This window comes from Lolium rigidum, chromosome 2, assembly GCF_022539505.1.
Source record: "Lolium rigidum isolate FL_2022 chromosome 2, APGP_CSIRO_Lrig_0.1, whole genome shotgun sequence".
Taxonomy (NCBI): domain Eukaryota; kingdom Viridiplantae; phylum Streptophyta; class Magnoliopsida; order Poales; family Poaceae; genus Lolium; species Lolium rigidum.
In genome coordinates, this window is record NC_061509.1 from 166,067,680 (window position 1) to 166,091,374 (window position 23,695).

Genomic DNA, 23,695 nt, shown 5'->3' on the forward strand with positions numbered 1-23,695 from the left:
ATTTTTTTGTGTTTTTAATATAGAGTGCAAGACAGTAAATAAAGTAAAGCTAGCAACTAATTTTTTTTTGGTTTTGATATAATGCAGCAAACAAAGTAGTAAATAAAATAAAGCAAGACAAAAACAAAGTAAAGAGATTGGATTGTGGAGACTCCCCTTGCAGCGTGTCTTGATCTCCCTGGCAACGGCGCCAGAAAATATGCTTGATGGCGTGTAACTCACACGTTCGTTGGGAACCCCAAGAGGAAGGTATGATGCGCACAGCAGCAAGTTTTCCCTCAGAAAGAAACCAAGGTTTATCGAACCAGGAGGAGCCAAGAAGCACGTTGAAGGTTGATGGCGGCGGGATGTAGTGCGGCGCAACACCAGAATTTCCGGCGCCAACGTGGAACCTACACAACACAACCAAAGTACTTTGCCCCAACGAAACAGTGAGGTTGTCAATCTCACCGGCTTGTTGTAACAAAGGATTAGATGTATAGTGTGGATGATGATTGTTTGCAAGAACAGTAAAGAACAAGTATTGCAGACAGATTTGTATTTCAGATGTAAAGAATGGACCGGGGTCCACAGTTCACTAGAGGTGTCTCTCCCATAAGATAGCATGTTGGGTGAACAAATTACAGTCGGGCAATTGACAAATAGAGAGGGCATAACAATGCACATACATGACATGATGAATATTGTGAGATTTAATTGGGCATTACGACAAAGTACATAGACCGCTATCCAAGCATGCATCTATGCCTAAAAAGTCCACCTTCGAGTTATCATCCGAACCCCTTCCAGTATTAAGTTGCAAAACAACGAGACAATTGCATTAAGTATGGTGCGTAATGTAATCAATAACTACATCCTCGGACATAGCATCAATGTTTTATCCCTAGTGGCAACAACACATCCACAACCTTAGAACTTTCCGTCACTCGTCCTGCATTTAATGGAGGCATGAACCCACTATCGAGCATAAATACTCCCTCTTGGAGTTAAGAGCAAAAACTTGGCCGGAGCCTCTACTAATAACGGAGAGCATGCAAGATCATAAACAACACATAGGTAATAGATTGATAATCAACATAACATAGTATTCTCTATCCATCGGATCCCGACAAACACAACATATAGAATTACGGATAGATGATCTTGATCATGTTAGGCAGCTCACAAGATCCGACAATGAAGCACATGAGGAGAAGACAACCATCTAGCTACTGCTATGGACCCATAGTCCAGGGGTGAACTACTCACTCATCACTCCGGAGGCGACCATGGCGGTGAAGAGTCCTCCGGGAGATGATTCCCCTCTCCGGCAGGGTGCCGGAGGTGATCTCCAGAATCCCCCGAGATGGGATTGGCGGCGGCGGCGTCTCAGTAAGGTTTTCCGTATCGTGGCTCTCGGTACTGGGGGTTTCGCGACGAAGGCTATTTGTAGGCGGAAGGGCAGGTAAAGGGGCGTCACGAGGGGCCCACACCACAGGCCGGCGCGGCCAGGGCCTGGGCCGCGCCGCCCTGGTGTGTCGCCACCTCGTGGCCCCACTTCGACTCTCCTTCGGTCTTCTGGAAGCTTCGTGGCAAAATAGGACCCTGGGCGTTGATTTCGTCCAATTCCGAGAATATTTCTTTACTAGGATTTCTGAAACCAAAAACAGCAGAAAACAACAACTGGCTCTTCGGCATCTCGTTAATATGTTAGTGCCGGAAAATGCATAAATACGACATATAATGTGTATAAAACATGTAGATATTATCAATAATGTGGCATGGAACATAAGAAATTATCGATATGTCGGAGACGTATCATAGCACTCAAGCAATTTACTTTGGAATGGCGGAGAAATACCATGTAGTAGGTAGGTATGGTGGACACAAATGGCATAGTGGTTGGCTCAAGGATTTTGGATGCATGAGAAGTATTCCCTCTCGATACAAGGCTTAGGCTAGCAAGGTTATTTGAAACAAACACAAGGATGAACCGATGCAGCAAAACTCACATAAAAGACATATTGTAAACATTATAAGACTCTACACCGTCTTCCTTGTTGTTCAAACTCTTTACTAGAAATTATCTAGACCTTAGAGAGACCAATTATGCAAACCAAATTTTAGCAAGCTCTATGTATTTCTTCATTAATGGGTGTAAAGTATATGATGCAAGAGCTTAAACATGAGCACAACAATTGCCAAGTATCAATTATTCAAGACATTCTACCAATTACCACATGTAGCATTTTCCGTTTCCAACCATATAACAATTAACGAAGCAGTTTCAACCTTCGCCATGAAAATTAAAAGCTAAGAACACATGTGTTCATATGAACCAGCGGAGCGTGTCTCTCTCCCACACAAGCATTTATTCAAACAAAAAAAAACAAAAACAAATAGACGCTCCAAGTAAAGTACATAAGATGTGGCCGAATAAAAATATAGTTTCAAGAGAAGTGACCTGATAAGTTGTCGATTAGAAGGGGATGCCTTGGGCATCCCCAAGCTTAGATGCTTGAGTCTTCTTGAAATATGCAGGGATGAACCACAGGGGCATCCCCAAGCTTAGACTTTTCACTCTTCTTGATCATGGTATATCATCCTCCTCTCTTGACCCTTGAAAACTTCCTCCACACCAAACTCGAAACAAACTCATTAGAGGGTTAGTGTATAATCAAAATTCACATGTTCAGAGGTGACACAATCATTCTTAACACTTCTGGACATTGCACAAAGCTACTGGAAGTCAATGGAACAAAGGAATCCATCCAACACAGCAAAAGAGGCAATGCGAAATAAAAGGCAGAATCTGTCAAAACAGAACAGTCCGTAAAGATGAATTTTATTGAGGCACCAGACTTGCTCAAATGAAAATGCCCAAATTGAATGAAAGTTGCGTACATATCTGAGGATCACGCACGTAAATTGGCATATTTTTCTGAGCTACCTACAGAGGGGCAGGTCGAAATTCGTGACAGCAAAGAAATCTGTTACTACGCAGTAATCCAAATCTAGTATGAACCTTACTATCAAAGACTTTACTTGGCACAACAATGCACAAAACTAAGATAAGGAGAGGTTGCTACAGTAGTAAACAATTTCCAAGACTCAAATATAAAACAAAAATACTGTAGTAAAAACATGGGTTGTCTTCCATAAGCGCTTTTCTTTAACGCCTTTCAGCTAGACGCAGAAAGTGTATATCAAGTGTTATCGAGAGATGAAGCATCAACATCATAACTTGTTCTAATAATAGAATCAAAAGGTAACTTCATTCTCTTTCTAGGGAAGTGTTCCATACCTTTCTTGAGAGGAAATTGATATTTAATATTACCTTCCTTCATATCAATGGTAGCACCAACAGTTCGAAGAAAAGGTCTTCCCAATATAATGGGACAAGATGCATTGCATTCAATATCCAAGACAACAAAATCAACGGGGACAAGGTTATTGTTAACGGTAATGCGAATGTTATCAACTTTCCCCAAAGGTTTCTTTATAGCATTATCAACAAGATTAACATCCAAATAACAATTTTTCAATGGTGGCAAGTCAAGCATATTATAAATTTTCTTAGGCATAACGGAAATACTTGCACCAAGATCACATAAAGCATTACAATCAAAGTCATTGACCTTCATTTTAATGATGGGCTCCCAACCATCCTCTAGCTTTCTAGGAATAGAAGTTTCAAGTTTTAGTTTCTCTTCTCTAGCTTTTATGAGAGCATTTGTAATATGTTTTGTGAAAGCCAAGTTTATAGCACTAGCATTGGGACTCTTAGCAAGTTTTTGTAAGAACTTTATAACTTCAGAGATGTGGCAATCATCAAAATCCAAACCATTATAATCTAAAGCAATGGGATCATCATCCCCAATGTTGGAAAAAATTTCAGCAGTTTTATCACAGGCAGTTTCAGCAGTTTTAGCAGTTTCAGACAATTTTGCACGCTTTGCACTAGGAGTAGTAACATTGCCAACACCAATTCTTTCACCATTATTAGTAGGAGGTGCAGCAACATGTGAATCATTAACATTACTAGTAGTGGTAATAGTCCAAACTTTAGCTACATTATTCTCTTTAGCTAGTTTTTCATTTTCTTCTCTTTCCCACCTAGCATGCAATTCAGCCATCAATCTTATATTCTCATTAATTCTAACTTGGATGGCATTTGCTGTAGTAACAATTTTATTTTCAATATCCTTATTAGGCATAACTTTCGATTTCAAAAGATCAACATCAGAGGCAAGACTATCAACCTTAGAAGTGAGAATATCAATTTTATTGAGCTTTTTCTCAACAGATTTGTTAAAAGCAGTTTGTGTACTAATAAATTCTTTAAGCATAGCTTCAAGTCCAGGGGGTGTGTTCCTATTATTGTTGTAAGAATTCCCATAAGAATCAGCATAACCGTTACCATTATTATAAGGATAGGGCCTATAGTTATTACTAGAATTGTTCCGATAAGCATTGTTGTTGAAATTATTATTTTTAATGAAGTTTACATCAACATGTTCTTCTTGAGCAACCAATGAAGCTAACGGAACATTATTAGGATCAACATTAGTCCTATCATTCACAAGCATAGACATAATAGCATCAATCTTATCACTCAAGGAAGAGGATTCTTCGACATAATTTATCTTCTTACCTTGTGGAGCTCTTTCCGTGTGCCATTTAGAGTAATTAATCATCATATTATCAAGGAGCTTTGTTGCTTCACCAAGAGTGATGGACATAAAGGTACCTCCAGCAGCTGAATCCAATAGGTTTCGCGAAGAAAAGTTCAGATCCCGCATAAAAGGTTTGGATGATCATCCAAGTAGTCGACTCCATGGGTTGGGCAATTTTTAACCAAAGATTTCATTCTTTCCCAAGCTTGAGCAACATGTTCATTATCTAATTGTTTAAATTCATTATGCTACTCCTCAAAGATATAATTTTAGCAGGGGGATAATATCTACCAATAAAAGCATCCTTACATTTAGTCCATGAATCAATACTATTCTTAGGCAGAGATAGCAACCAATTTTTAACTCTTCCTCTTAATGAGAAAGGAAACAATTTTAATTTTATAATTTCACCATCTACATCTTTATACTTTTGCATTTCACACAATTCAACAAAGTTATTGAGATGGGCAGCAGCATCATCGTAACTAACACCGGAAAATTGCTCTCGCATAACAAGATTCAAGTAAAGCAGGTTTAATTTCAAAGAATTCTGCTGTAGTAGCAGGTGGAGCAATAGGTGTGCATAAGAAATCATTATTATTTGTGGTTGTGAAGTCACACAACTTAGTATTTTCAGGAGTGGCCATTTTAGCAGTAGTAAATAAAGCAAACTAGATAAAATAAATGCAAGTAACCATTTTTTTTGTGTTTTTGATATAGAGTGCAAGAAAAGTAGTAAATAAAATAAAGCAAGACAAAAACAAAGTAAAGAGATTGGATTGTGGAGACTCCCCTTGCAGCGTGTCTTGATCTCCCCGGCAACGGCGCCAGAAATTTTCTTGATGCGTGTAGTTGACACGTCCGTTGGGAACCCCAAGAGGAAGGTGTGATGCGCACATCGGCAAGTTTCCCTCAGTAAGAAACCAAGGTTTAATCGAACCAGTAGAAGTCAAGAAGCACGTTGAAGGTTGATGGAGGCGGGATGTAGTGCGGCGCAACACCAGGGATTCCGGCGCCAACGTGGAACCTGCACAACACAACCAAAGTACTTTGCCCCAACGAAACAAGTGAGGTTGTCAATCTCACCGGCTTGTCGTAACAAAGGATTAGATGTATAGTGTGGATGATGATTGTTTGCAAGAACAGTAAAGAACAATAGCAACAGATTTGTATTTCAGATGTAAAGAATGGACCGGGGTCCACAGTTCACTAGAGGTGTCTCTCCCATAAGATAAATAGCATGTTGGGTGAACAAATTACAGTCGGGCAATTGACAAATAGAGAGGGCATAACAATGCACATACATGATATGATGAATATTGTGAGATTTAATTGGGCATTACGACATAGAACATAGACCGCTATCCAGCATGCATCTATGCCTAAAAAGTCCACCTTCAGGTTATCATCCGAACCCCTTCCAGTATTAAGTTGCAAAACAACAGACAATTGCATTAATTATGGTGCGTAATGTAATCAATAACTACATCCTCGGACATAGCATCAATGTTTTATCCCTAGTGGCAACGATGACATCCATAACCTTAGAGGTTTCTCGTCACTCCCCGCATTCACGGAGACATGAACCCACTATCGAGCATAAATACTACCTCTTGGAGTTAAGAGCAAAAACTTGGCCAGATCCTCTACTAATAACGGAGAGCATGCAAGATCATAAACAACACATAGGTAATAGATTGATAATCAACATAACATAGTATTCTCTATCCATCGGATCCCGACAAACACAACATATAGAATTACTGGATAGATGATCTTGATCATGTTAGGCAGCTCACAAGATCCGACAATGAAGCACATGAGGAGAAGACAACCATCTAGCTACTGCTATGGACCCATAGTCCGGGGGTGAACTACTCACTCATCACTCCGGAGGCGACCATGGCGGTGAAGAGTCCTCCGGGAGATGATTCCCCTCTCCGGTAGGGTGCCGGAGGCGATCTCCAGAATCCCCCGAGATGGGATTGGCGGCGGCGGTGTCTCAGTAAGGTTTTCCGTATCGTGGCTCTCGGTACTGGGGGTTTCGCGACGAAGGCTATTTGTAGGCGGAAGGGCAGGTAAAGGGGCGACGTGAGGGGCCCACACGACAGGGCCGCGCGGCCAGGGCCCAGGCCGCACCGCGCTGGCGTGTCGCCGCCTCGTCGCCCCACTTCGTTACGTCTTCGGTCTTCTGGAAGCTTCGTGGCAAAATAGGACCCTGGGCGTTGATTTCGTCCAATTCCGAGAATATTTCCTTTGTAGGATTTCTGAAACCAAAAACAGCAGAAAACAACGCAATCGGCTCTTCGGCATCTCGTTAATAGGTTAGTGCCGGAAAATGCATAAATACGACATATAATGTGTATAAAACATGTAGATATCATCAATAATGTGGCATGGAACATAAGAAATTATCGATACGTCGGAGACGTATCAATCACCAGGTGTCGGTTGCATTTTTTCCTTCCTCGCCACGCGTCAGGATATCCCAGACTCGGTGACTCATCACCAACTACAAGATGATCTTGTGGATCATTTCTAGATGCATGAAGGAGGTGTTGGAGATATGCCCAAGAGGCAATAATAAAAGTGGTTATTATATATCTTTATGTTTATGATAAATGTTTATATACCATGCTATAATTGTATTAACCGAAACATTGATACATGTGTGATATGTAAACAACAATGAGTCCCTAGTAAGCCTCTTAACTAGCTTGTTGATTAATAGATGATTAGTTTCATAATCATGAACATTGGATGTTATTAATAACAAGGTTATATCATTATATGAATGATGTAATGGACACACCCAATTAAGCGTAGCATAAGATCACGTCATTAAGTTATTTGCTATAAGCTTTCGATACATAGTTACCTAGTCCTTTACCACGTCATTAAGGTACTTTGATTACATCAAACGCCACTGCGTAAATGGATGGTTATAAAGGTGGGATTAAGTATCCGGAAAGTATGAGTTGAGGAATATGGATCAACAGTGGGATTCGTCCATCCCTTTGACGGATAGATATACTCTGGGCCCTCTCGGTGGAATGTCGTCTAATGTCTTGCAAGCATATGAATAAGTTCATAAGAGACCACATACCACGGTACGAGTAAAGAGTACTTGTCAGGAGACGAGGTTGAACAAGGTATAGAGTGATACCGATGATCAAACCTCGGACAAGTAAAATATCGCGTGACAAAGGGAATTGGTATTATATGTGAATGGTTCATTCGATCACTAAAGTCATCGTTGAATATGTGGGAGCCATTATGGATCTCCGGATCCCGCTATTGGTTATTGGTCGGAGAGAGTTCTCACCCATGTCCACATAGTTCGCGAACCGTAGGGTGACACACTTAAGGTTTGATGTTGAAATGGTAGAACTTGAATATGGAATGGAGTTCGAAGTATTGTTCGAAGTCTCGGATGGGATCCCGGACATCACGAGGAGTTCCGGAATGGTCCGGAGAATAGGATTCATATATAGGAAGTCATTTTATAAGTTTGAAAATGATCCGGTGATTTTTCGGAAGGTTCTAGAAGGTTCTAGAAAAGTCCGGAAGGAATCACTAAGGAAGGAGGAGTCCCAGAGGGACTCCACCTCCCCATGGCCGGCCAACCCTAGAGGAGGGAGTCCAAGGTGGACTCCACCAAGGGGGCCGGCCACCCCCCTTCATGGAAGGGTGGGAACCCCACTTGGGTGGGAGTCCCACCTTGGGTAGGTTTCCCTACTACATGGAAGGTTCTTGTGTTGGGGTCTTATTCGAAGACTTGTAGTCCAACACTTGGGGATCCACCTATATAATGAAGGGCATAGGGGAGGGGGCCGGCCACCACAAGCCACCAAGCTGGCCGCACCCCATAGAGGCCGGCCACCCCCTCTCCCAAACCCTAGCCGCCCCTCTCTCCTCCACCTCTCCCGCACGCTTAGCGAAGCTCCGCCGGAGTTCTCCATCGCCACCGCCACCACGCCGTCGTGCTGCCGGATTCAAGGAGGTGCTACTACTTCCGCTGCCCGCTGGAACGGGGAGAAGGACGTCGTCTTCATCAACACCGAACGTGTGACCGAGTACGGAGGTGCTGCCCGATCGTGGCACCGTGATCAAGATCTTCTACGCGCTTTTGCAAGCGGCAAGTGATCGTCTACCGTAGCAACAAGAGCCTTATCTTGTAGGCTTTGGAAATCTTCAAGGGTGAGTCTCGATCATCTCCTCGTTGCTCCCGTCTTCTAGATTGCATCTTGGCTTGGATTGCGTTCTCGCGGTAGGAAATTTTTTGTTTTCTATGCAACGAATCCCTACAGTGGTATCGGAGCCGTGTCTATGCATAGATGGTTGCACGAGTAGAACACAATGGTTTTGTGGGCGTTGATGCTTATGTTGCCTTTAGTTTGAGTACTTTGCATCTTTGTGGCATAGTGGGATGAAGCGGCTCGGGCTAACTTTACATGACCGCGTTCATGAGATTTGCTCCACGCTCGACATGCAACTTGTATTGCATAAGTGGCTTTGCGGGTGTCTGTCTCTCGTACTATAGTGAAGATTCAATTTACTCTTCTATTGACAACACTAGTATCACCGTTGTGGTTCATGTTCGTAGGTAGATTAGATCTTACTCGAAAACCCTAAACCACGTAAAATATGCAAACCAAATTAGAGACGTCTAACTTGTTTTTGCAGGGGTTTGGTGATGTGCTATGGCCATAATGTGATGATGAATATGTACGAGATGATCATTATTGTATTGTGGCAACCGGCAAGAGCCTTATGGTTGTCTTTAAATTTCATGTTGAGTAGTATTTCAAAGAAGTTGTAATAGTTGCTACATGGGAGAACAATCATGAAGACGGCGCCATTGACCTTGACGCTACGCCGACGATGATGGAGATCATGCCCGTTGATGATGGAGATCATGTCCGTGCTTTGGAGATGAAGATCAAAGGCGCAAAGACAAAAGGGCCATATCATATCACATATGAACTGCATGTGATGTTAATCCTTTATGCATCTTATTTTGCTTAGATCGCGACGGTAGCATTATAAGATGATCCCTCTCACTAAAATATCAAGATAATAAAGTGTTCATCCTTAGTAGCACCGTTGCCAAGATTTGTCGTTTCGAAGCATCTCGTGATGATCGGGTGTGATAGAATCAACAAGTGCATACAACGGGTGCAAGCCAGTTTTGCACATGCGGATACTAAGGTGGCCTTGACGAGCCTAGCATGTACAGACATGGTCTCAGAACACGTGATACCGAAAGGTAGAGCATGAATCATATGATTGATATGATGAACGCTTTGAGTGTTCGCCATTGAAGTTACATCTCGTCTCGTGATGATCGGGCTTGATGTAGTGGATTTGGTTCGTGTGATCACTAAGACATTGCGAGGGATATTGTTTTGAGTGGGAGTTCACCTACATTTTTAATTTTGTTGAATTAAAATTTGAACTCAATTTGTCATAAACATTAGTCTAAACTATTGCAAATATATGTTGTAGATATGGCGTCCTCAATCAATTTTAACCAGTTCCTAGAGAAAGAAAAGCTTAAGAGCAACGGTAGCAACTTCACCGACTGGTTCCGTCATGTGAGGATCTTCCTCGCCGGCGGAAATCTGCAATATGTGCTTGATGCACCGCTAGGTGACCCTCCTGCTGAAACCGAAACCGATGAAGTAAAGAATGTTTACGAGATTCGGAAAACTCGGTACTCTCAAGTTCAGTGTGCCATCCTATGCAGTCTGGAAGCCGATCTTCAAAAACGTTTTGAGCACCACGATCCTCATGAGTTGGTCAATGAGCTGAAAGCTATATTTGAAACTCATGCGGCCGTGGAATGCTATGAAGCATCGAAACACTTCTTCAGCTGCATGATGGAAGAAGACAACTCCGTTAGTGAGCACATGCTCGCCATGACCGGGCATGCGAAGAAACTCAGTGATCTGGGAATAGTGATTCCTAACAGACTGGGGATTAATCGTGTCCTTCAATCACTTGCCACCTAGTTACAAGAATTTGTGATGAACTACAATATGCGAACATGAACAAAGAGTTACCTGAACTCTTCGCCATGCTGAAATCTGCTGAGATTGAGATCAAGAAAGAGCACCAAGTGTTGATGGTCAACAAGACCACCAGTTTCAAGAAACAGGGCAAGTCTAAGGGAAAATTCAAGAAGTGTGGCAAGAAAGCTGCCACGCCTCCTGTGAAACTTAAGACTAGCCCTAAGCCTGATGCTGAGTGCTATTACTGCAAGGAGAAGGGACACTGGAAGCGTAATTGCTCCAAGTATTTGGCGGATCTGAAGAGCGGCCTTGTCAAGAAGAAGAAAGAAGGTATATCTGATATACATGTTATAGATGTTTATCTTACCGGTTCTCGTACTAGTACCTGGGTATTTGATACTGGTTCGGTTGCTCATATTTGTAACTCGAAACATGAACTAAAGAATAAACGAAGACTATTGAAGGATGAAGTGACGATGCGCATTGGAAATGGATCCAAAGTCGATGTGATCGCTGTCGGCACACTTCCTCTACATCTACCTTCGGGATTAGTATTAAGCCTCAATAATTGTTATTTTGTACCCGCGTTGAGCATGAACATTATATCTGGATCTTGTTTAATGCACGACGGTTATTCATTCAAGTCTGAGAATAATGGTTGTTCTATTTTTATGAATAATATCTTTTATGGTCGAGCACACGAAAAGAATGTCTTATTTCGTTAGATCTCGATAGTAGTGATACACATATACATAACATTGATGCAAAGCGAATTAAATTGAATGATAATTCTACTTATATGTGGCACACTGTCGTCTTGGTCATATTGGAGTGAAACGCATGAAGAAACTCCATACCGATGGATTACTTGAATCACTTGACTTTGAGTCACTTGATAGATGCGAAGCATGTCTAATGGGAAAAATGACTAAGACTCCATTCTCTAGTATTATGGAGCGAGCTACTGACTTACTGGAAATCATACATACCGATGTGTGCGGACCAATGAGTGTAGCATCGCGCGGTGGTTATCGTTATGTTCTAACCTTCACGGATGATCTGAGTAGATATGGGTATATCTATTTCATGAAACATAAATCCGAAACTTTCGAGAAGTTTAAGGAATTCCAAAGTGAAGTAGAAAATCAACGTAACAAGAAGATTAAATTTCTACGATCTGATCGCGGAGGAGAATATCTGAGTTATGAGTTTGGCATGCATTTAAAGAAATGCGGAATACTTTCACAATTGACACCGCCGGGAACACCTCAACAAAACGGTGTGTCCGAACATCGTAATCGAACTCTCTTAGATATGGTTCGTTCTATGATGTCTCTTACTGATTTGCCTTTATCATTTTGGAGTTATGCATTAGAGACAGCCGCATTCACTTTAAATAGAGCACCATCAAAATCCGTTGAAATGACACCGTATGAATTATGGTTTAATAAGAAACCTAAGCTGTCGTTCCTTAAAGTTTGGGGTTGCGAAGCCTATGTAAAAAGTTACAACCGGACAAGCTAGAACCCAAAGCGGAGAAATGCGTCTTCATAGGATACCCTAAGGAAACTATAGGGTACACTTTCTATCACGGATCCGAAGGCAAAATCTTTGTTGCTAAGAACGGAACCTTTCTTGAGAAAGAATTTCTCACTAAAGAAGTGACTCGGAAGAAAAGTAGAACTCGATGAGATTGATGAATCTTCACTTGTTGATCGAGTAGCACAGATACCGGAAGTTGTTCCTGTGCCGCCTACACCGACAACGAGAGGAAGCTAATGATAATGATCATGAAACTTCTAATGAGATAGCTACTGAACCTCGCGGATCGACAAGGGAACGTGCCACTCCCGATTGGTATGATCCTTGTCTAAATGTCATGATTGTGGACAACAATGATGAAGACCCTGCGACGTATGAAGAAGCGATGATGAGCCCGGATTCCAACAAATGGCAAGAAGCCATGAAATCCGAAATGGGATCCATGTATGATAACAAAGTGTGGACTTTGGTAGACTTACCGATAGCCGCAAGGCTGTCGAGAATAAATGGATCTTCAAAAGAAAAACAGATGCCGATGGTAATATTACTGTCTATAAAGCTCGACTTGTCGCAAAGGGTTTCCGACAAATTCAAGGTGTTGACTACGATGAGACTTTCTCACACTGTAGCGAAGCTAAAATCTGTGAGGATTTTGTTAGCAATAGCTGCATTTTTCGATTATGAGATTTGGCAGATGGATGTCAAAACGGCGTTCCTTAATGGAGACATTGAGGAAGAGTTGTATATGGTACAACCTAAAGGTTTTGTCGATCCTAAAAATGTTGAAAAAGTATGCAAACTTCAGCGTTCAATTTATGGACTGAAGCAAGCATCGAGAAGTTGGAACCGACGCTTTGATAAGGTGATCAAAGACTTCGGGTTTATACAGTGTCATGGAGAGGCCTGTATTTACAAGAAAGTGAGTGGGAGCTCCGTAGCATTCCTGATATTATATGTAGATGACATATTATTGATTGGGAATGATATAGAACTATTAAGCAGTGTAAAAGGTTATTTGAATAATATTTTTTCAATGAAAGACCTTGGTGAAGCATCGTATATATTAGGCATCAAGATTTATAGAGATAGATCAAGACGTCTAATAGGGCTATCACAAAGTACATACCTGGACAAGATTCTAAAGAAGTTTAGAATGGACGAAAGCAAGAAAGGATTCTTACCTATGTTACCGGGCAAGGTCTTGAGTAAGACTCAAGGACCGGCTACGACGAAGAAAGAGAAAGGATGAGTCGGATCCCCTATGCCTCGGCGATGAGGCTCTATCATGTATGCCATGCTATGTACTAGACCGGATATAGCACATGATGTTAGTCTAACTAGCGAGATATCAAAGTGATCCGGGAATGGAACACTCGGACAGCGGTCAAGAATATCCTGAAGTACTTGAAAAGAACTAAGGATATGTTTCTTTGTTATGGAGGTGACCAAGAGCTCGTTGTAACCAGTTACACCGATGCAAGTTGGAACACTGATCCTGATGACTCTAAGTCACAACCTGGGTACGTGTTTATATTGAATGGTGCTGCGGTAAGCTGGGCTAGCTCGAAGAAGTGCACGGTGGCGAAGTCTTCAACAGAATCGGAGTACATAGCGGCTTCAGAGGCTTCATCAGAAGCGGTATGGATGAAGAGGTTCATTGTAGAGCTCGGTGTGGTTCCTAGTGCATTGGACCCACTAGTCATCTACTGTGACAACATGGGTGCCATCGCCAATGCACAAGAACCAAGGTCACACAAGAGGCTGAAGCATATCAATCTGCGTTATCATTCGATTCGCGAGTACATCGAAGATGGAGAAGTAAAGATTTGCAAAGTACACACTGATCTGAATGTAGCAGATCCGTTGACTAAAGCTCTCCCTAGGGCAAAGCATGGCCAACACCAGAATGCCATGGGTGTTAGGTACCTTACAATGTAATCTAGGTTATTGACTCTAGTGCAAGTGGGAGACTGTTGGAGATATGCCCAAGAGGCAATAATAAAAGTGGTTATTATATATCTTTATGTTTATGATAAATGTTTATATACCATGCTATAATTGTATTAACCGAAACATTGATACATGTGTGATATGTAAACAACAATGAGTCCCTAGTAAGCCTCTTAACTAGCTTGTTGATTAATAGATGATTAGTTTCATAATCATGAACATTGGATGTTATTAATAACAAGGTTATATCATTATATGAATGATGTAATGGACACACCCAATTAAGCGTAGCATAAGATCACGTCATTAAGTTATTTGCTATAAGCTTTCGATACATAGTTACCTAGTCCTTATGACCATGAGATCATGTAAATCACTTATACTTGGAAAGGTACTTTGATTACATCAAACGCCACCTGCGTAAATGGGTGGTTATAAAGGTGGGATTAAGTATCCGGAAAGTATGAGTTGAGGCATATGGATCAACGATGGGATTTGTCCATCCCGATGACGGATAGATATACTCGGGCCCTCTCGGTGGAATGTCGTCTAATGTCTTGCAAGCATATGAATAAGTTCATAAGAGACCACATACCACAGTACGAGTAAAGAGTACTTGTCAGGAGACGAGGTTGAACAAGGTATAGAGTGATACCGATGATCAAACCTCGGACAAGTAAAATAGCGCGTGATAAAGGGAATTGGTATTATATGTGAATGGTTCATTCGATCACTAAAGTCATCGTTGAATATGTGGGAGCCATTATGGATCTCCAGATCCCGCTATTGGTTATTGGTCGGAGAGAGTTCTCACCCATGTCCACATAGTTCACGAACCATAGGGTGACACACTTAAGGTTTGATGTTGAAATGGTAGAACTTGAATATGGAATGGAGTTCGAAGTATTGTTCGAAGTCTCGGATGGGATCCCGGACATCACGAGGAGTTCCGGAATGGTCCGGAGAATAAGATTCATATATAGGAAGTCATTTTATAAGTTTGAAAATGATCCGGTGATTTTTCGGAAGGTTCTAGAAGGTTCTAGAAAAATCCGGAAGGAATCACTAAGGAAGGAGGAGTCCCGGAGGGACTCCACCTCCCCATGGCCGGCCAACCCTAGAGGGGGGAGTCCAAGGTGGACTCCACCAAGGGGGCCGGCCACCCCCCTTCATGGAAGGGTGGGAATCCCACTTGGGTGGGAGTCCCACCTTGGGTAGGTTTCCCTACTACATGGAAGGTTCTTGTGTTGGGGTCTTATTCGAAAACTTGTAGTCCAACACTTGGGGATCCACCTATATAATGAAGGGCATAGGGGAGGGGGCCGGCCACCACAAGCCACCAAGCTGGCCGCACCCCATAGAGGCCGGCCACCCCCTCTCCCAAACCCTAGCCGCCCCTCTCTCCTCCACCTCTCCCGCACGCTTAGCGAAGCTCCGCCGGAGTTCTCCATCGCCACCGCCACCACGCCATCGTGCTGCCGGATTCAAGGAGGAGCTACTACTTCCGCTGCCCGCTGGAACGGGGAGAAGGACATCGTCTTCATCAACACCGAACGTGTGACCGAGTACGGAGGTGCTGCCCGATCGTGGCACCGTGATCAAGATCTTCTACGCGCTTTTGCAAGCGGCAAGTGATCGTCTACCGCAGCAACAAGAGCCTCATCTTGTAGGCTTTGGAAATCTTCAAGGGTGAGTCTCGATCATCTCCTCGTTGCTCCCGTCTTCTAGATTGCATCTTGGCTTGGATTGCGTTCTCGCGGTAGGAAATTTTTTGTTTTCTATGCAACGAATCCCTACAGGAGGGGCCTAGTTTTTTATGTTTCAAAATTTGTTCAATTGTTTATGAGCTTGCTTTGTTGAACTTGTTAATTTTATGTGAAAGTATGATTTATATTTTATTTATGTAACACTATACAATTACAAAACTATGAAGCCAGCACAAGATGTTATCACTATCGCCTCTGAAACAACTTTACCAATAGCACCCCTTCCATATTAGTTGCCGTATATTCGAAAATATCTACATGCTCCCTCCGTCTACAAAAGAATGTCTTAACACTATTGATACGTGCGTTTTACAACATCAATATAGATACTTATATGATTAGTTTTGATTGATATTTTCCATGATCAACCATTATTTATGTCTTTTTAGTTGATTTATGAGACTTTCTTATAAAGTCCCTTTCATTGGTATTTAATTTCAGGGAGGCAGAAAAAACACGTTCTATTTCGTATTTTGCTGTTTCAGGGACCTTCTAGACCATAGGCCAAATAAGTACGAGAGGGGAGCCACGAGGGCCAAATGAGCCCAGGTGGCACGCCCCCTCTACTGGGCGCGCCACCTAGGCCCATTTGCACCTCGGGCACCGTCTTGACCCGTCCTTTTAACATTACCTCCATCACGCAAGAAAACCTACGTTATAATTTTTCCGATATTTACAGAAGTGCCAGCGGAGACGGAAGTCCTCTCCTACTCCGGGAGAGGGCAAATCCTGCAACACCGGAGCCTCCGGTTTGGGGGAAATCGACGGCATCGTCACCACCACTCCTCCTTGGTGTAGGGGGAGGCCTCTTCATCAACATCTCTACCAGCACCATCATCATCACCATCTCCATCTCCGAGATTCACTTCATCCACCCTCATAGTTTGCGATTAATTGAACCCTGGATATCGTTTAAGTGCTCTTTGCATGATTGTGATTGACAACTTGTCTTTATTTGGTTGAGAGATTATACTTTCAGATTGTGGTGTAATCCATATGCCTCTGATCCATACCATGTTTGTAACTTGTGAGTAGATCCCCATGTTCCTAAGAGCATGAGATGAATTGGCTATGATTTTCATATAATATGCAATGAGTATTTGGTTAAGTTTTTATCATTTATGTGGTTCTATAATGGTTTTATGCGATCGTCGACTACATATTACTTCAGCTATATGGGTTCATAGGGATGCAATTTTATGTAATGATACAAATCATTTTCCAATACTTTGAGTTGCATTAGAGGGGTTTAAGTCGGGGACAATCGGGGACCAATGAACTAACTGCTATGGTGGGACATTTATGTCTTAATGATTCATATACTTGCTCATGAAAATGGCTCCATGATCCATCATAAAGTGTTTATTTGCTCATACCTATGGTTGCACCTAGTTTAGGCTCCGCCTTTGACAAGATATTCACCATGTTGTGTAAAAATCTAAATGCTAAGTAAATCCATGATGCCCTTGGAAACGCTTGTTAGATATAAGTTCACACACACACTTCAGCTTGTCTTCTTGCTGCATAGAGAATTGTGTTTTCTCTCATTGAGAGCATTTACTTATTGCTATTTATTTTTACACTTTATTGTATTACAAACTACACATCCAAAACATCAAATCACTTTATCTTGCACTTTACTTGTCAAACTTACTAACCAATACTTTCAGCTTCTTGTGGGTTTGACCAGGGACGGAGTCAGGAAAGTGACAAGGGGGGCTAACTACATGCAAATTTCTTGGAGGGGGGCATATAGCTAAATTTAGGTGAAATTACAGGTAAAATAAGATTATTAGCAAGGGGGTTTTAACAAAAAATTCCACCACTGCTGGCTCCGTCCCTGGGTTTGAATCTTTCTTATTAAAAAATATTATAATTAATCTCCTACACTTGAGAGTCATCAACTGTCAAAAAACATGCATGTATACATATTAATTTAACAAAGTTGAGACATCCTTTTACGAACGGAGGGAGTAAAAAAATGTCTAGATACATTTCAAATCAGGTCATTTTAGTATTTTCTCCCCACTTCCGATAAACTGGCTTAGCATTTTGGAAACCTTCATTTTCTGAACCCAAGGACTCGGATTTGAACAAAATAGAGCTAAACCTAACCTAGCCACTCAGTTAGCAAGGCGCCAAGGCAATTTACCTTTCTACGTGGCGAGTTAATTTACTAGTCGCGCTGGCCAATAATTGATCGACTATGCATGATAGATAACCAATCAATTATCGTACTTGCTAGCTGAGTGTGATTTACGGATAAGATCGTCAAGGCCCCGCATCCATCGTGCATATGTTAGCACGTATGCATCTTGCATCTGTGGCCGAGTCACGCCTCCAATTTGTGTCGACTGAACGACGAGACGTCCCACGGGCCACGGCACTGAAAAGAACTGCAACACAAATATCTGCAGCTCGGTACTGCATCCTCGTTTCATTGCACAACTTTACAGCAACTTTTTTTTAACTAAGGTACATCGGACACATTTCTTAAAACTTCAAGTACATATCAAAAAGTGAAGCAAGATTCATGCACATATATGTATTACTACTTGAAAATTAACTTAAAATTACAATAATGCCATTTTTACGCAAATTTACTAATTGTCATAATGTACAGAACACATATAGGATAAGTTTCAAATCGATATATATATTTGTGATTTTTCCGTAACTTTGTTTTCGTTTTTTTAGTAACTTCGAAAAACATGTTTTTGGTAAGGTTCTAAAAAATGTGTACAATAAAACCCAAGTTCATTCGGAGTTTCGGACGCAACTTCAGTGACTTCATTTAACCAATTCTCACGGTGACTTTCCCCAAAATGATCAATTAATACTTGATCGGATGGACAAGAGGGAGTGGAGGCAAAAGTACAATACTTGGCCATCTTTGAATTGAAAATGCTTCTTATTCTCAGACTGTGTGCTTAAATAGGCTCAAATTTTCCTAGAATGGATCATACAACGTAAAAAATTTAGTGGAATATTTTCATTTTTTTAATATGTTCAAATTTTCAGTTTTAAATTTTGGATGGAAACTTAAAATGCTTCTTATTAACGAACTGTTTGCTCAAATTACTGTTAAAAAAAAACCGATTCAACGATTACATGGCCGATTAATCGCTAATTTGTGGGTCACTAATTAGCTGATTAATGATTTCCCTATGAATCTCTAATCGCCAACCGACCGATTTGACATCGATAAGCGATTTCCTCAGCATTGGCCAAACTTACCCACGATGGATAATACACAATATTTTTTATAGTTTTTCTAGAAATTTTGAATTTTGAGTTCTAAATTCAGACATTAACTTAAAATGCTACTGATTCACAAATTGTATGCTCAAATAGGCTGAAACTTTCCCGTAATGGATAATACAATGTATACGATTTATTGGTACTTTTACAATTCTTCTAGGAAGTTTGAATTTTGAACCATTTCTAGCCTTTGGAACACTTTAGTAGGATTTCAGCAACATTTTTGCATTATTTTCAGTTTCTTTCTTACAAAAGCTCCATATAACAATAGGCATCATGTGACTATAGCAAGACAAAGCCATATGCATATTGCCAATCATTGACAACTCGCAGGTAAAACCAAGAAAAGGCATAGTATAGTCTCACAACATTCCAAGCACTTAACATTTGAAGTCGATTGCATATCATTCAGATTTTGTTGCTACAAGGGGCACTGAACAAAAGACTAAAATTAGCACCCCAAAATACACTTAGGCCTCACCACTTAGGCCCTAAAATACTATAGTAAACTCCAAAAGTACCATGCGGCCAACATCTAGACACTATAACAAAATTTCATCATAAACATTACCACAATCACAAGTAGGAGTCAAAACGGTGGATGTTCTTGCTGTTTTTTTTGTAAGATATATAGGGGAAGAAGGCAGGGGCGAGAGGAGGAAGACGAGGCCGGGTGCCGCCCGATTCCCATCCAGGAACATGTTGGCTAAAAGATGGCCGAAAGGCCTTTTGATGTGCGGATGGCTAAAAGGTTCCCTGCCATGGCCGACCGTCCTATCAGCCGACAGGCGGGATAACGGACGCGACTTGGTTGGCTACCGGTTAGCCACAAAGAGTGGTTGGCATCCTGTTAGCCCAAAGGGCCCTATTATCCAACAGATGGCAAAGGCCATATTATTTTTGGGAAATCTATGATTTGCGTAATATTTTTGGACTTAAATAAAAAATATATTTTTTAGCAATTATTGGACCATATTTGTGAGCGACCGATGAAGAAGGAGCTTCAAGCAGGATGCCTCTCGTGTCGAACGACAAATATGTGCTCCCGAATTCGATGCCGTGGTACGGTCTAGACACAATAAAAATTAGCTCTAGCGGTTGGGCAACAATGAAACTTCGGGACTTAATCCTTAATTACTTTATAATACTCCACCTGTCACATTAAATTGTTTTAAATTTATTTAAATTTAAATATATCTAGACAATAGATATGTCTAAATCTAAATTTTAATAAAATTAAGATAAATTTTATGAGACGAGGAAGTAATAAAGAATGAAGGGAAAACCTACTGAGAGGCGCCGCACGCGTTCTTTTCCGTGCGGCGGTGCGCCAGGATTCGTGAAAAAGCATCGCGCTTGGCTCCAACGACCAGTTCTTATCCCTGTGTCTTATCCTCTCCCACAGACGTCTCTATCCACTCATTATCTCTCTCAAATTGTCACGGGAAAGCAGAGTCAGTCCACGATGAGAGCGACGGGGAGGCGTCTGTCGCGGGCGCAGTAGGACTCCGCCAGGCCGCCGCCACTGCCGAGGAGCGTGAGGGAGCTTTCGCCCCTTGCGCGGGACGGCGGGAAGACCATCGGCGACGAACACACAGAGGAGCCCCCCCCCTCCCCCCCGCTGAGCGCACATCAGTGGAGCCGCCGCCGTCAAGCGCGTCTTGGTGGAGGCTGCTGCTCAGCGTGCATCGGTGGAGCCGCTGCCGTCGAGCGCATCTCGATGGTGGCCGCCGCCTACGAGGATGGCGCATCCGCTCCTATCAAAGGAAGGCCACCAGCGACTAGCACCCACCGAGGAGGCCGCCGCTAAGCGCGCATCGGTGGAGCCGTCGCCGTCGAGCACACATCAGTGGAGGCCGTAGCCGAGCATATGGAGGTGTGAGCGCGAGGAGGCCTCTGCCGAGAAAATGGAGGCGTGAGCGTGATGATGAGTCCGGCTTACAGCCCCATGATTGCTTGAGTGTTTTCCTCTCCCCCTACATCGACTTCTATTTGTTGATTTTGATGGAGATACTTGTTGTTTTTTGAATCTGAACTATACTATCCTAGTTGCATGCGTCTCCAGTTTTTAGAGGACGAAGATTTTTATCGCTTTTCAACTAGGCATTGGAATTTGGCAGCTAGGCACATGGAATTCGGCAATTAGACGGCTGGAATTTGACAATATTGGCAAATGTGGTAGCTACTGCTAATTAACCGGGTAGCTATCACTAATTAATCTGGTAGCTGGATTTTTTTAAAAGAAATTGGCATTTGTATTAGAAAATCCGATAGGCATTGTCAAGTAACCTGGTAATTGCCTCTGTTACAAATCCTGGCATTTTGTTTTTAAAAGTCTGAAACTAGCTGTTGTCGAATAACCTGATAATTGTTATAAAAAACAGGTAGCTACTGTAAATAATTCGGTAATTGTCGCTGTCCATAAGCATGCTGTTTTTTACACAGAAAATGTGCTAGGCATGCAAAAGGCTCGTTTCGAGGACGCGGTAGTAACTGGTCAACTGGGCCAGCGGGGCAGGGGCGCAGGGCCACGTGCAAGAGACACGCGGGGCTGATTCGCTTTTTTCAGAGAAAAAGCGGGACGTGATTAGGTGCCGCCCCACGGATCGACGAATATGCGGCGCCGCCGCGTAGCAAGGTCCAAGAATGAAAAGCCGGCATTGTTGAACGATGCGAACAAGGGTTCTCAAACAAACACGGTTTGACTGTGACTGGATGTCCCACCGACTCCAAAACCGAACCGACCTATCACTGCCGGCCCTTGCTAAAATAAATCTATCCCCTGCAGTGTCCTCGCACGGCACGCCATAGGAACAAGAATCTCCTCTCTGCTGCTGATTGTTCTGATCGCCCACGAGAGCTCCGCCTAGCTCGCTGCTGCTTGTTGCGTTGGTCGGAGGTTGGAATTAGCCGTCGGCGAAGATGATCGAGGTGGTGCTGAACGACCGGCTGGGGAAGAAGGTGCGCGTCAAGTGCAACGAGGACGACACGATCGGCGACCTGAAGAAGCTGGTGGCGGCGCAGACGGGGACGCGCGCCGACAAGATCCGCATCCAGAAGTGGTACAACGTCTACAAGGACCACATCACCCTCGCCGACTACGAGATCCACGACGGCATGGGCCTCGAGCTATACTACAACTAGCGATCGATCGAGAGTAACTTGTGTGTGTGTCTACTCGATCTCCGCCTAGTCTTTCTATTTGCCGATTGAATTCTGTTATTATGATGCAGCAGGGTGATTTTGCTGTATATATGTGACTTAAAGTGTGATACTATCTCGTTCTGTTACGATCTGAAAGGTAATTTGGAGTGAATTTTTGTTGATGTATCGATATCCTGATCAGACTCGTGTTCTCAAATATCCCGACTTGTTTTTCCTTCTTGACTTGGCCTTTTATGTTCGTTGTTGTTCTGTCTGAAACTCTGCTCAGTAGGCTGAGCAAGCATTTAGGATGTCCGTATGCGGAGTACTGAAAATTGTTATGCTTAAAACGAAATAGTCCGGATTGTATGTTTTCTTTTCCGCATTTTGCTAAACCTTTTCTTAAATAATAGTTTGAGACAAAATTTGCCTCCTTTCCTTGTGTAAACGGTGTGATACAATGTAATTGTGGGGGAACCGGCTCAACCCTCCAAGGGGTGGCCTATCACATATATATATATGGGTGTGTCATACAAGAGTACATAGGTACAATATACAGAAGCTATACATAGTCTAACACCCTCCCTCAATCTTAGCCACTTCCTAGAGAATCAAGAAGGGTAAGATTGCGCCTACATGCCTCAAACTGTGGCAAAGGCAACGGTTTAGTGAAGATGTCAGCAAGTTGATCTTTCGAAGAGATGAACCTGATCTGGAGTTGCTTCTGTGACACACGTTCCCGTACAAAGTGATAATCAACTTCAATGTGTTTCATTCGTGCATGGAATACCGGATTAGCAGAAAGGTACGTAGCACCGATGTTATCACACCAAAGTATAGCAGGTTGTGATTGGGATATACCCAATTCCTGAAGCAAAGACTGCACCCATATTACTTCTGCAGTAGCGTCACCAACCGCCTTATACTCAGCTTCGATCGCTGCGAGAAACAGTCGCCTGCTTGCGAGCACTCCAGGCGATCAAAGTAGAGCCATAGAATACCGCATAGCCCCCCGTGGATCGCCTGTCATCCGGACTGCCAGCCCAGTCCGCATCAGAGAAGGCTGAAAGAACCCCAGAAGGATGAGGCCGGATGTGAAGGCCATAAGACACCGTGAGTCTGATATAGCGCAAAATTCGCTTAACAGCAGACCAATGGGTGTCACGAGGCGCCTGTAAATACTGACAAACTCGATTGACAGCAAAAGAAATATCTGGTCTCGTAATCGTCAAGTACTGAAGACCACCAACAATACTCCTATAGTCCGTAGCATCAGCAGAGGATAACAGCTCACCATCAACGGCCGTAATTTTGTCAGTGGTAGACATGGGTGTAGTCGCCGTTTTGCACTTAAGCATCCCAG

The 23,695-nt window shown here is 42.5% G+C and overlaps 1 protein-coding gene across 1 annotated transcript; it reads left to right on the plus strand.

The window, feature by feature from the left end:
* Nucleotides 1-21,982: 21,982 nt before the first annotated feature.
* Nucleotides 21,983-22,551, plus strand: LOC124687645 (ubiquitin-like protein 5). The gene has a single exon (XM_047221412.1). It carries the CDS (start codon nucleotides 22,111-22,113, stop codon nucleotides 22,330-22,332), a length of 222 nt encoding a protein of 73 aa, XP_047077368.1. The 5' UTR covers nucleotides 21,983-22,110; the 3' UTR covers nucleotides 22,333-22,551.
* Nucleotides 22,552-23,695: the final 1,144 nt, after the last annotated feature.

What these genes read in the sequence shown, in the direction of transcription:
- LOC124687645 (XM_047221412.1), top strand. Translation starts at nt 22,111, where the DNA reads ATGATCGAGGTGGTGCTGAACGACCGGCTGGGGAAGAAGGTGCGCGTC.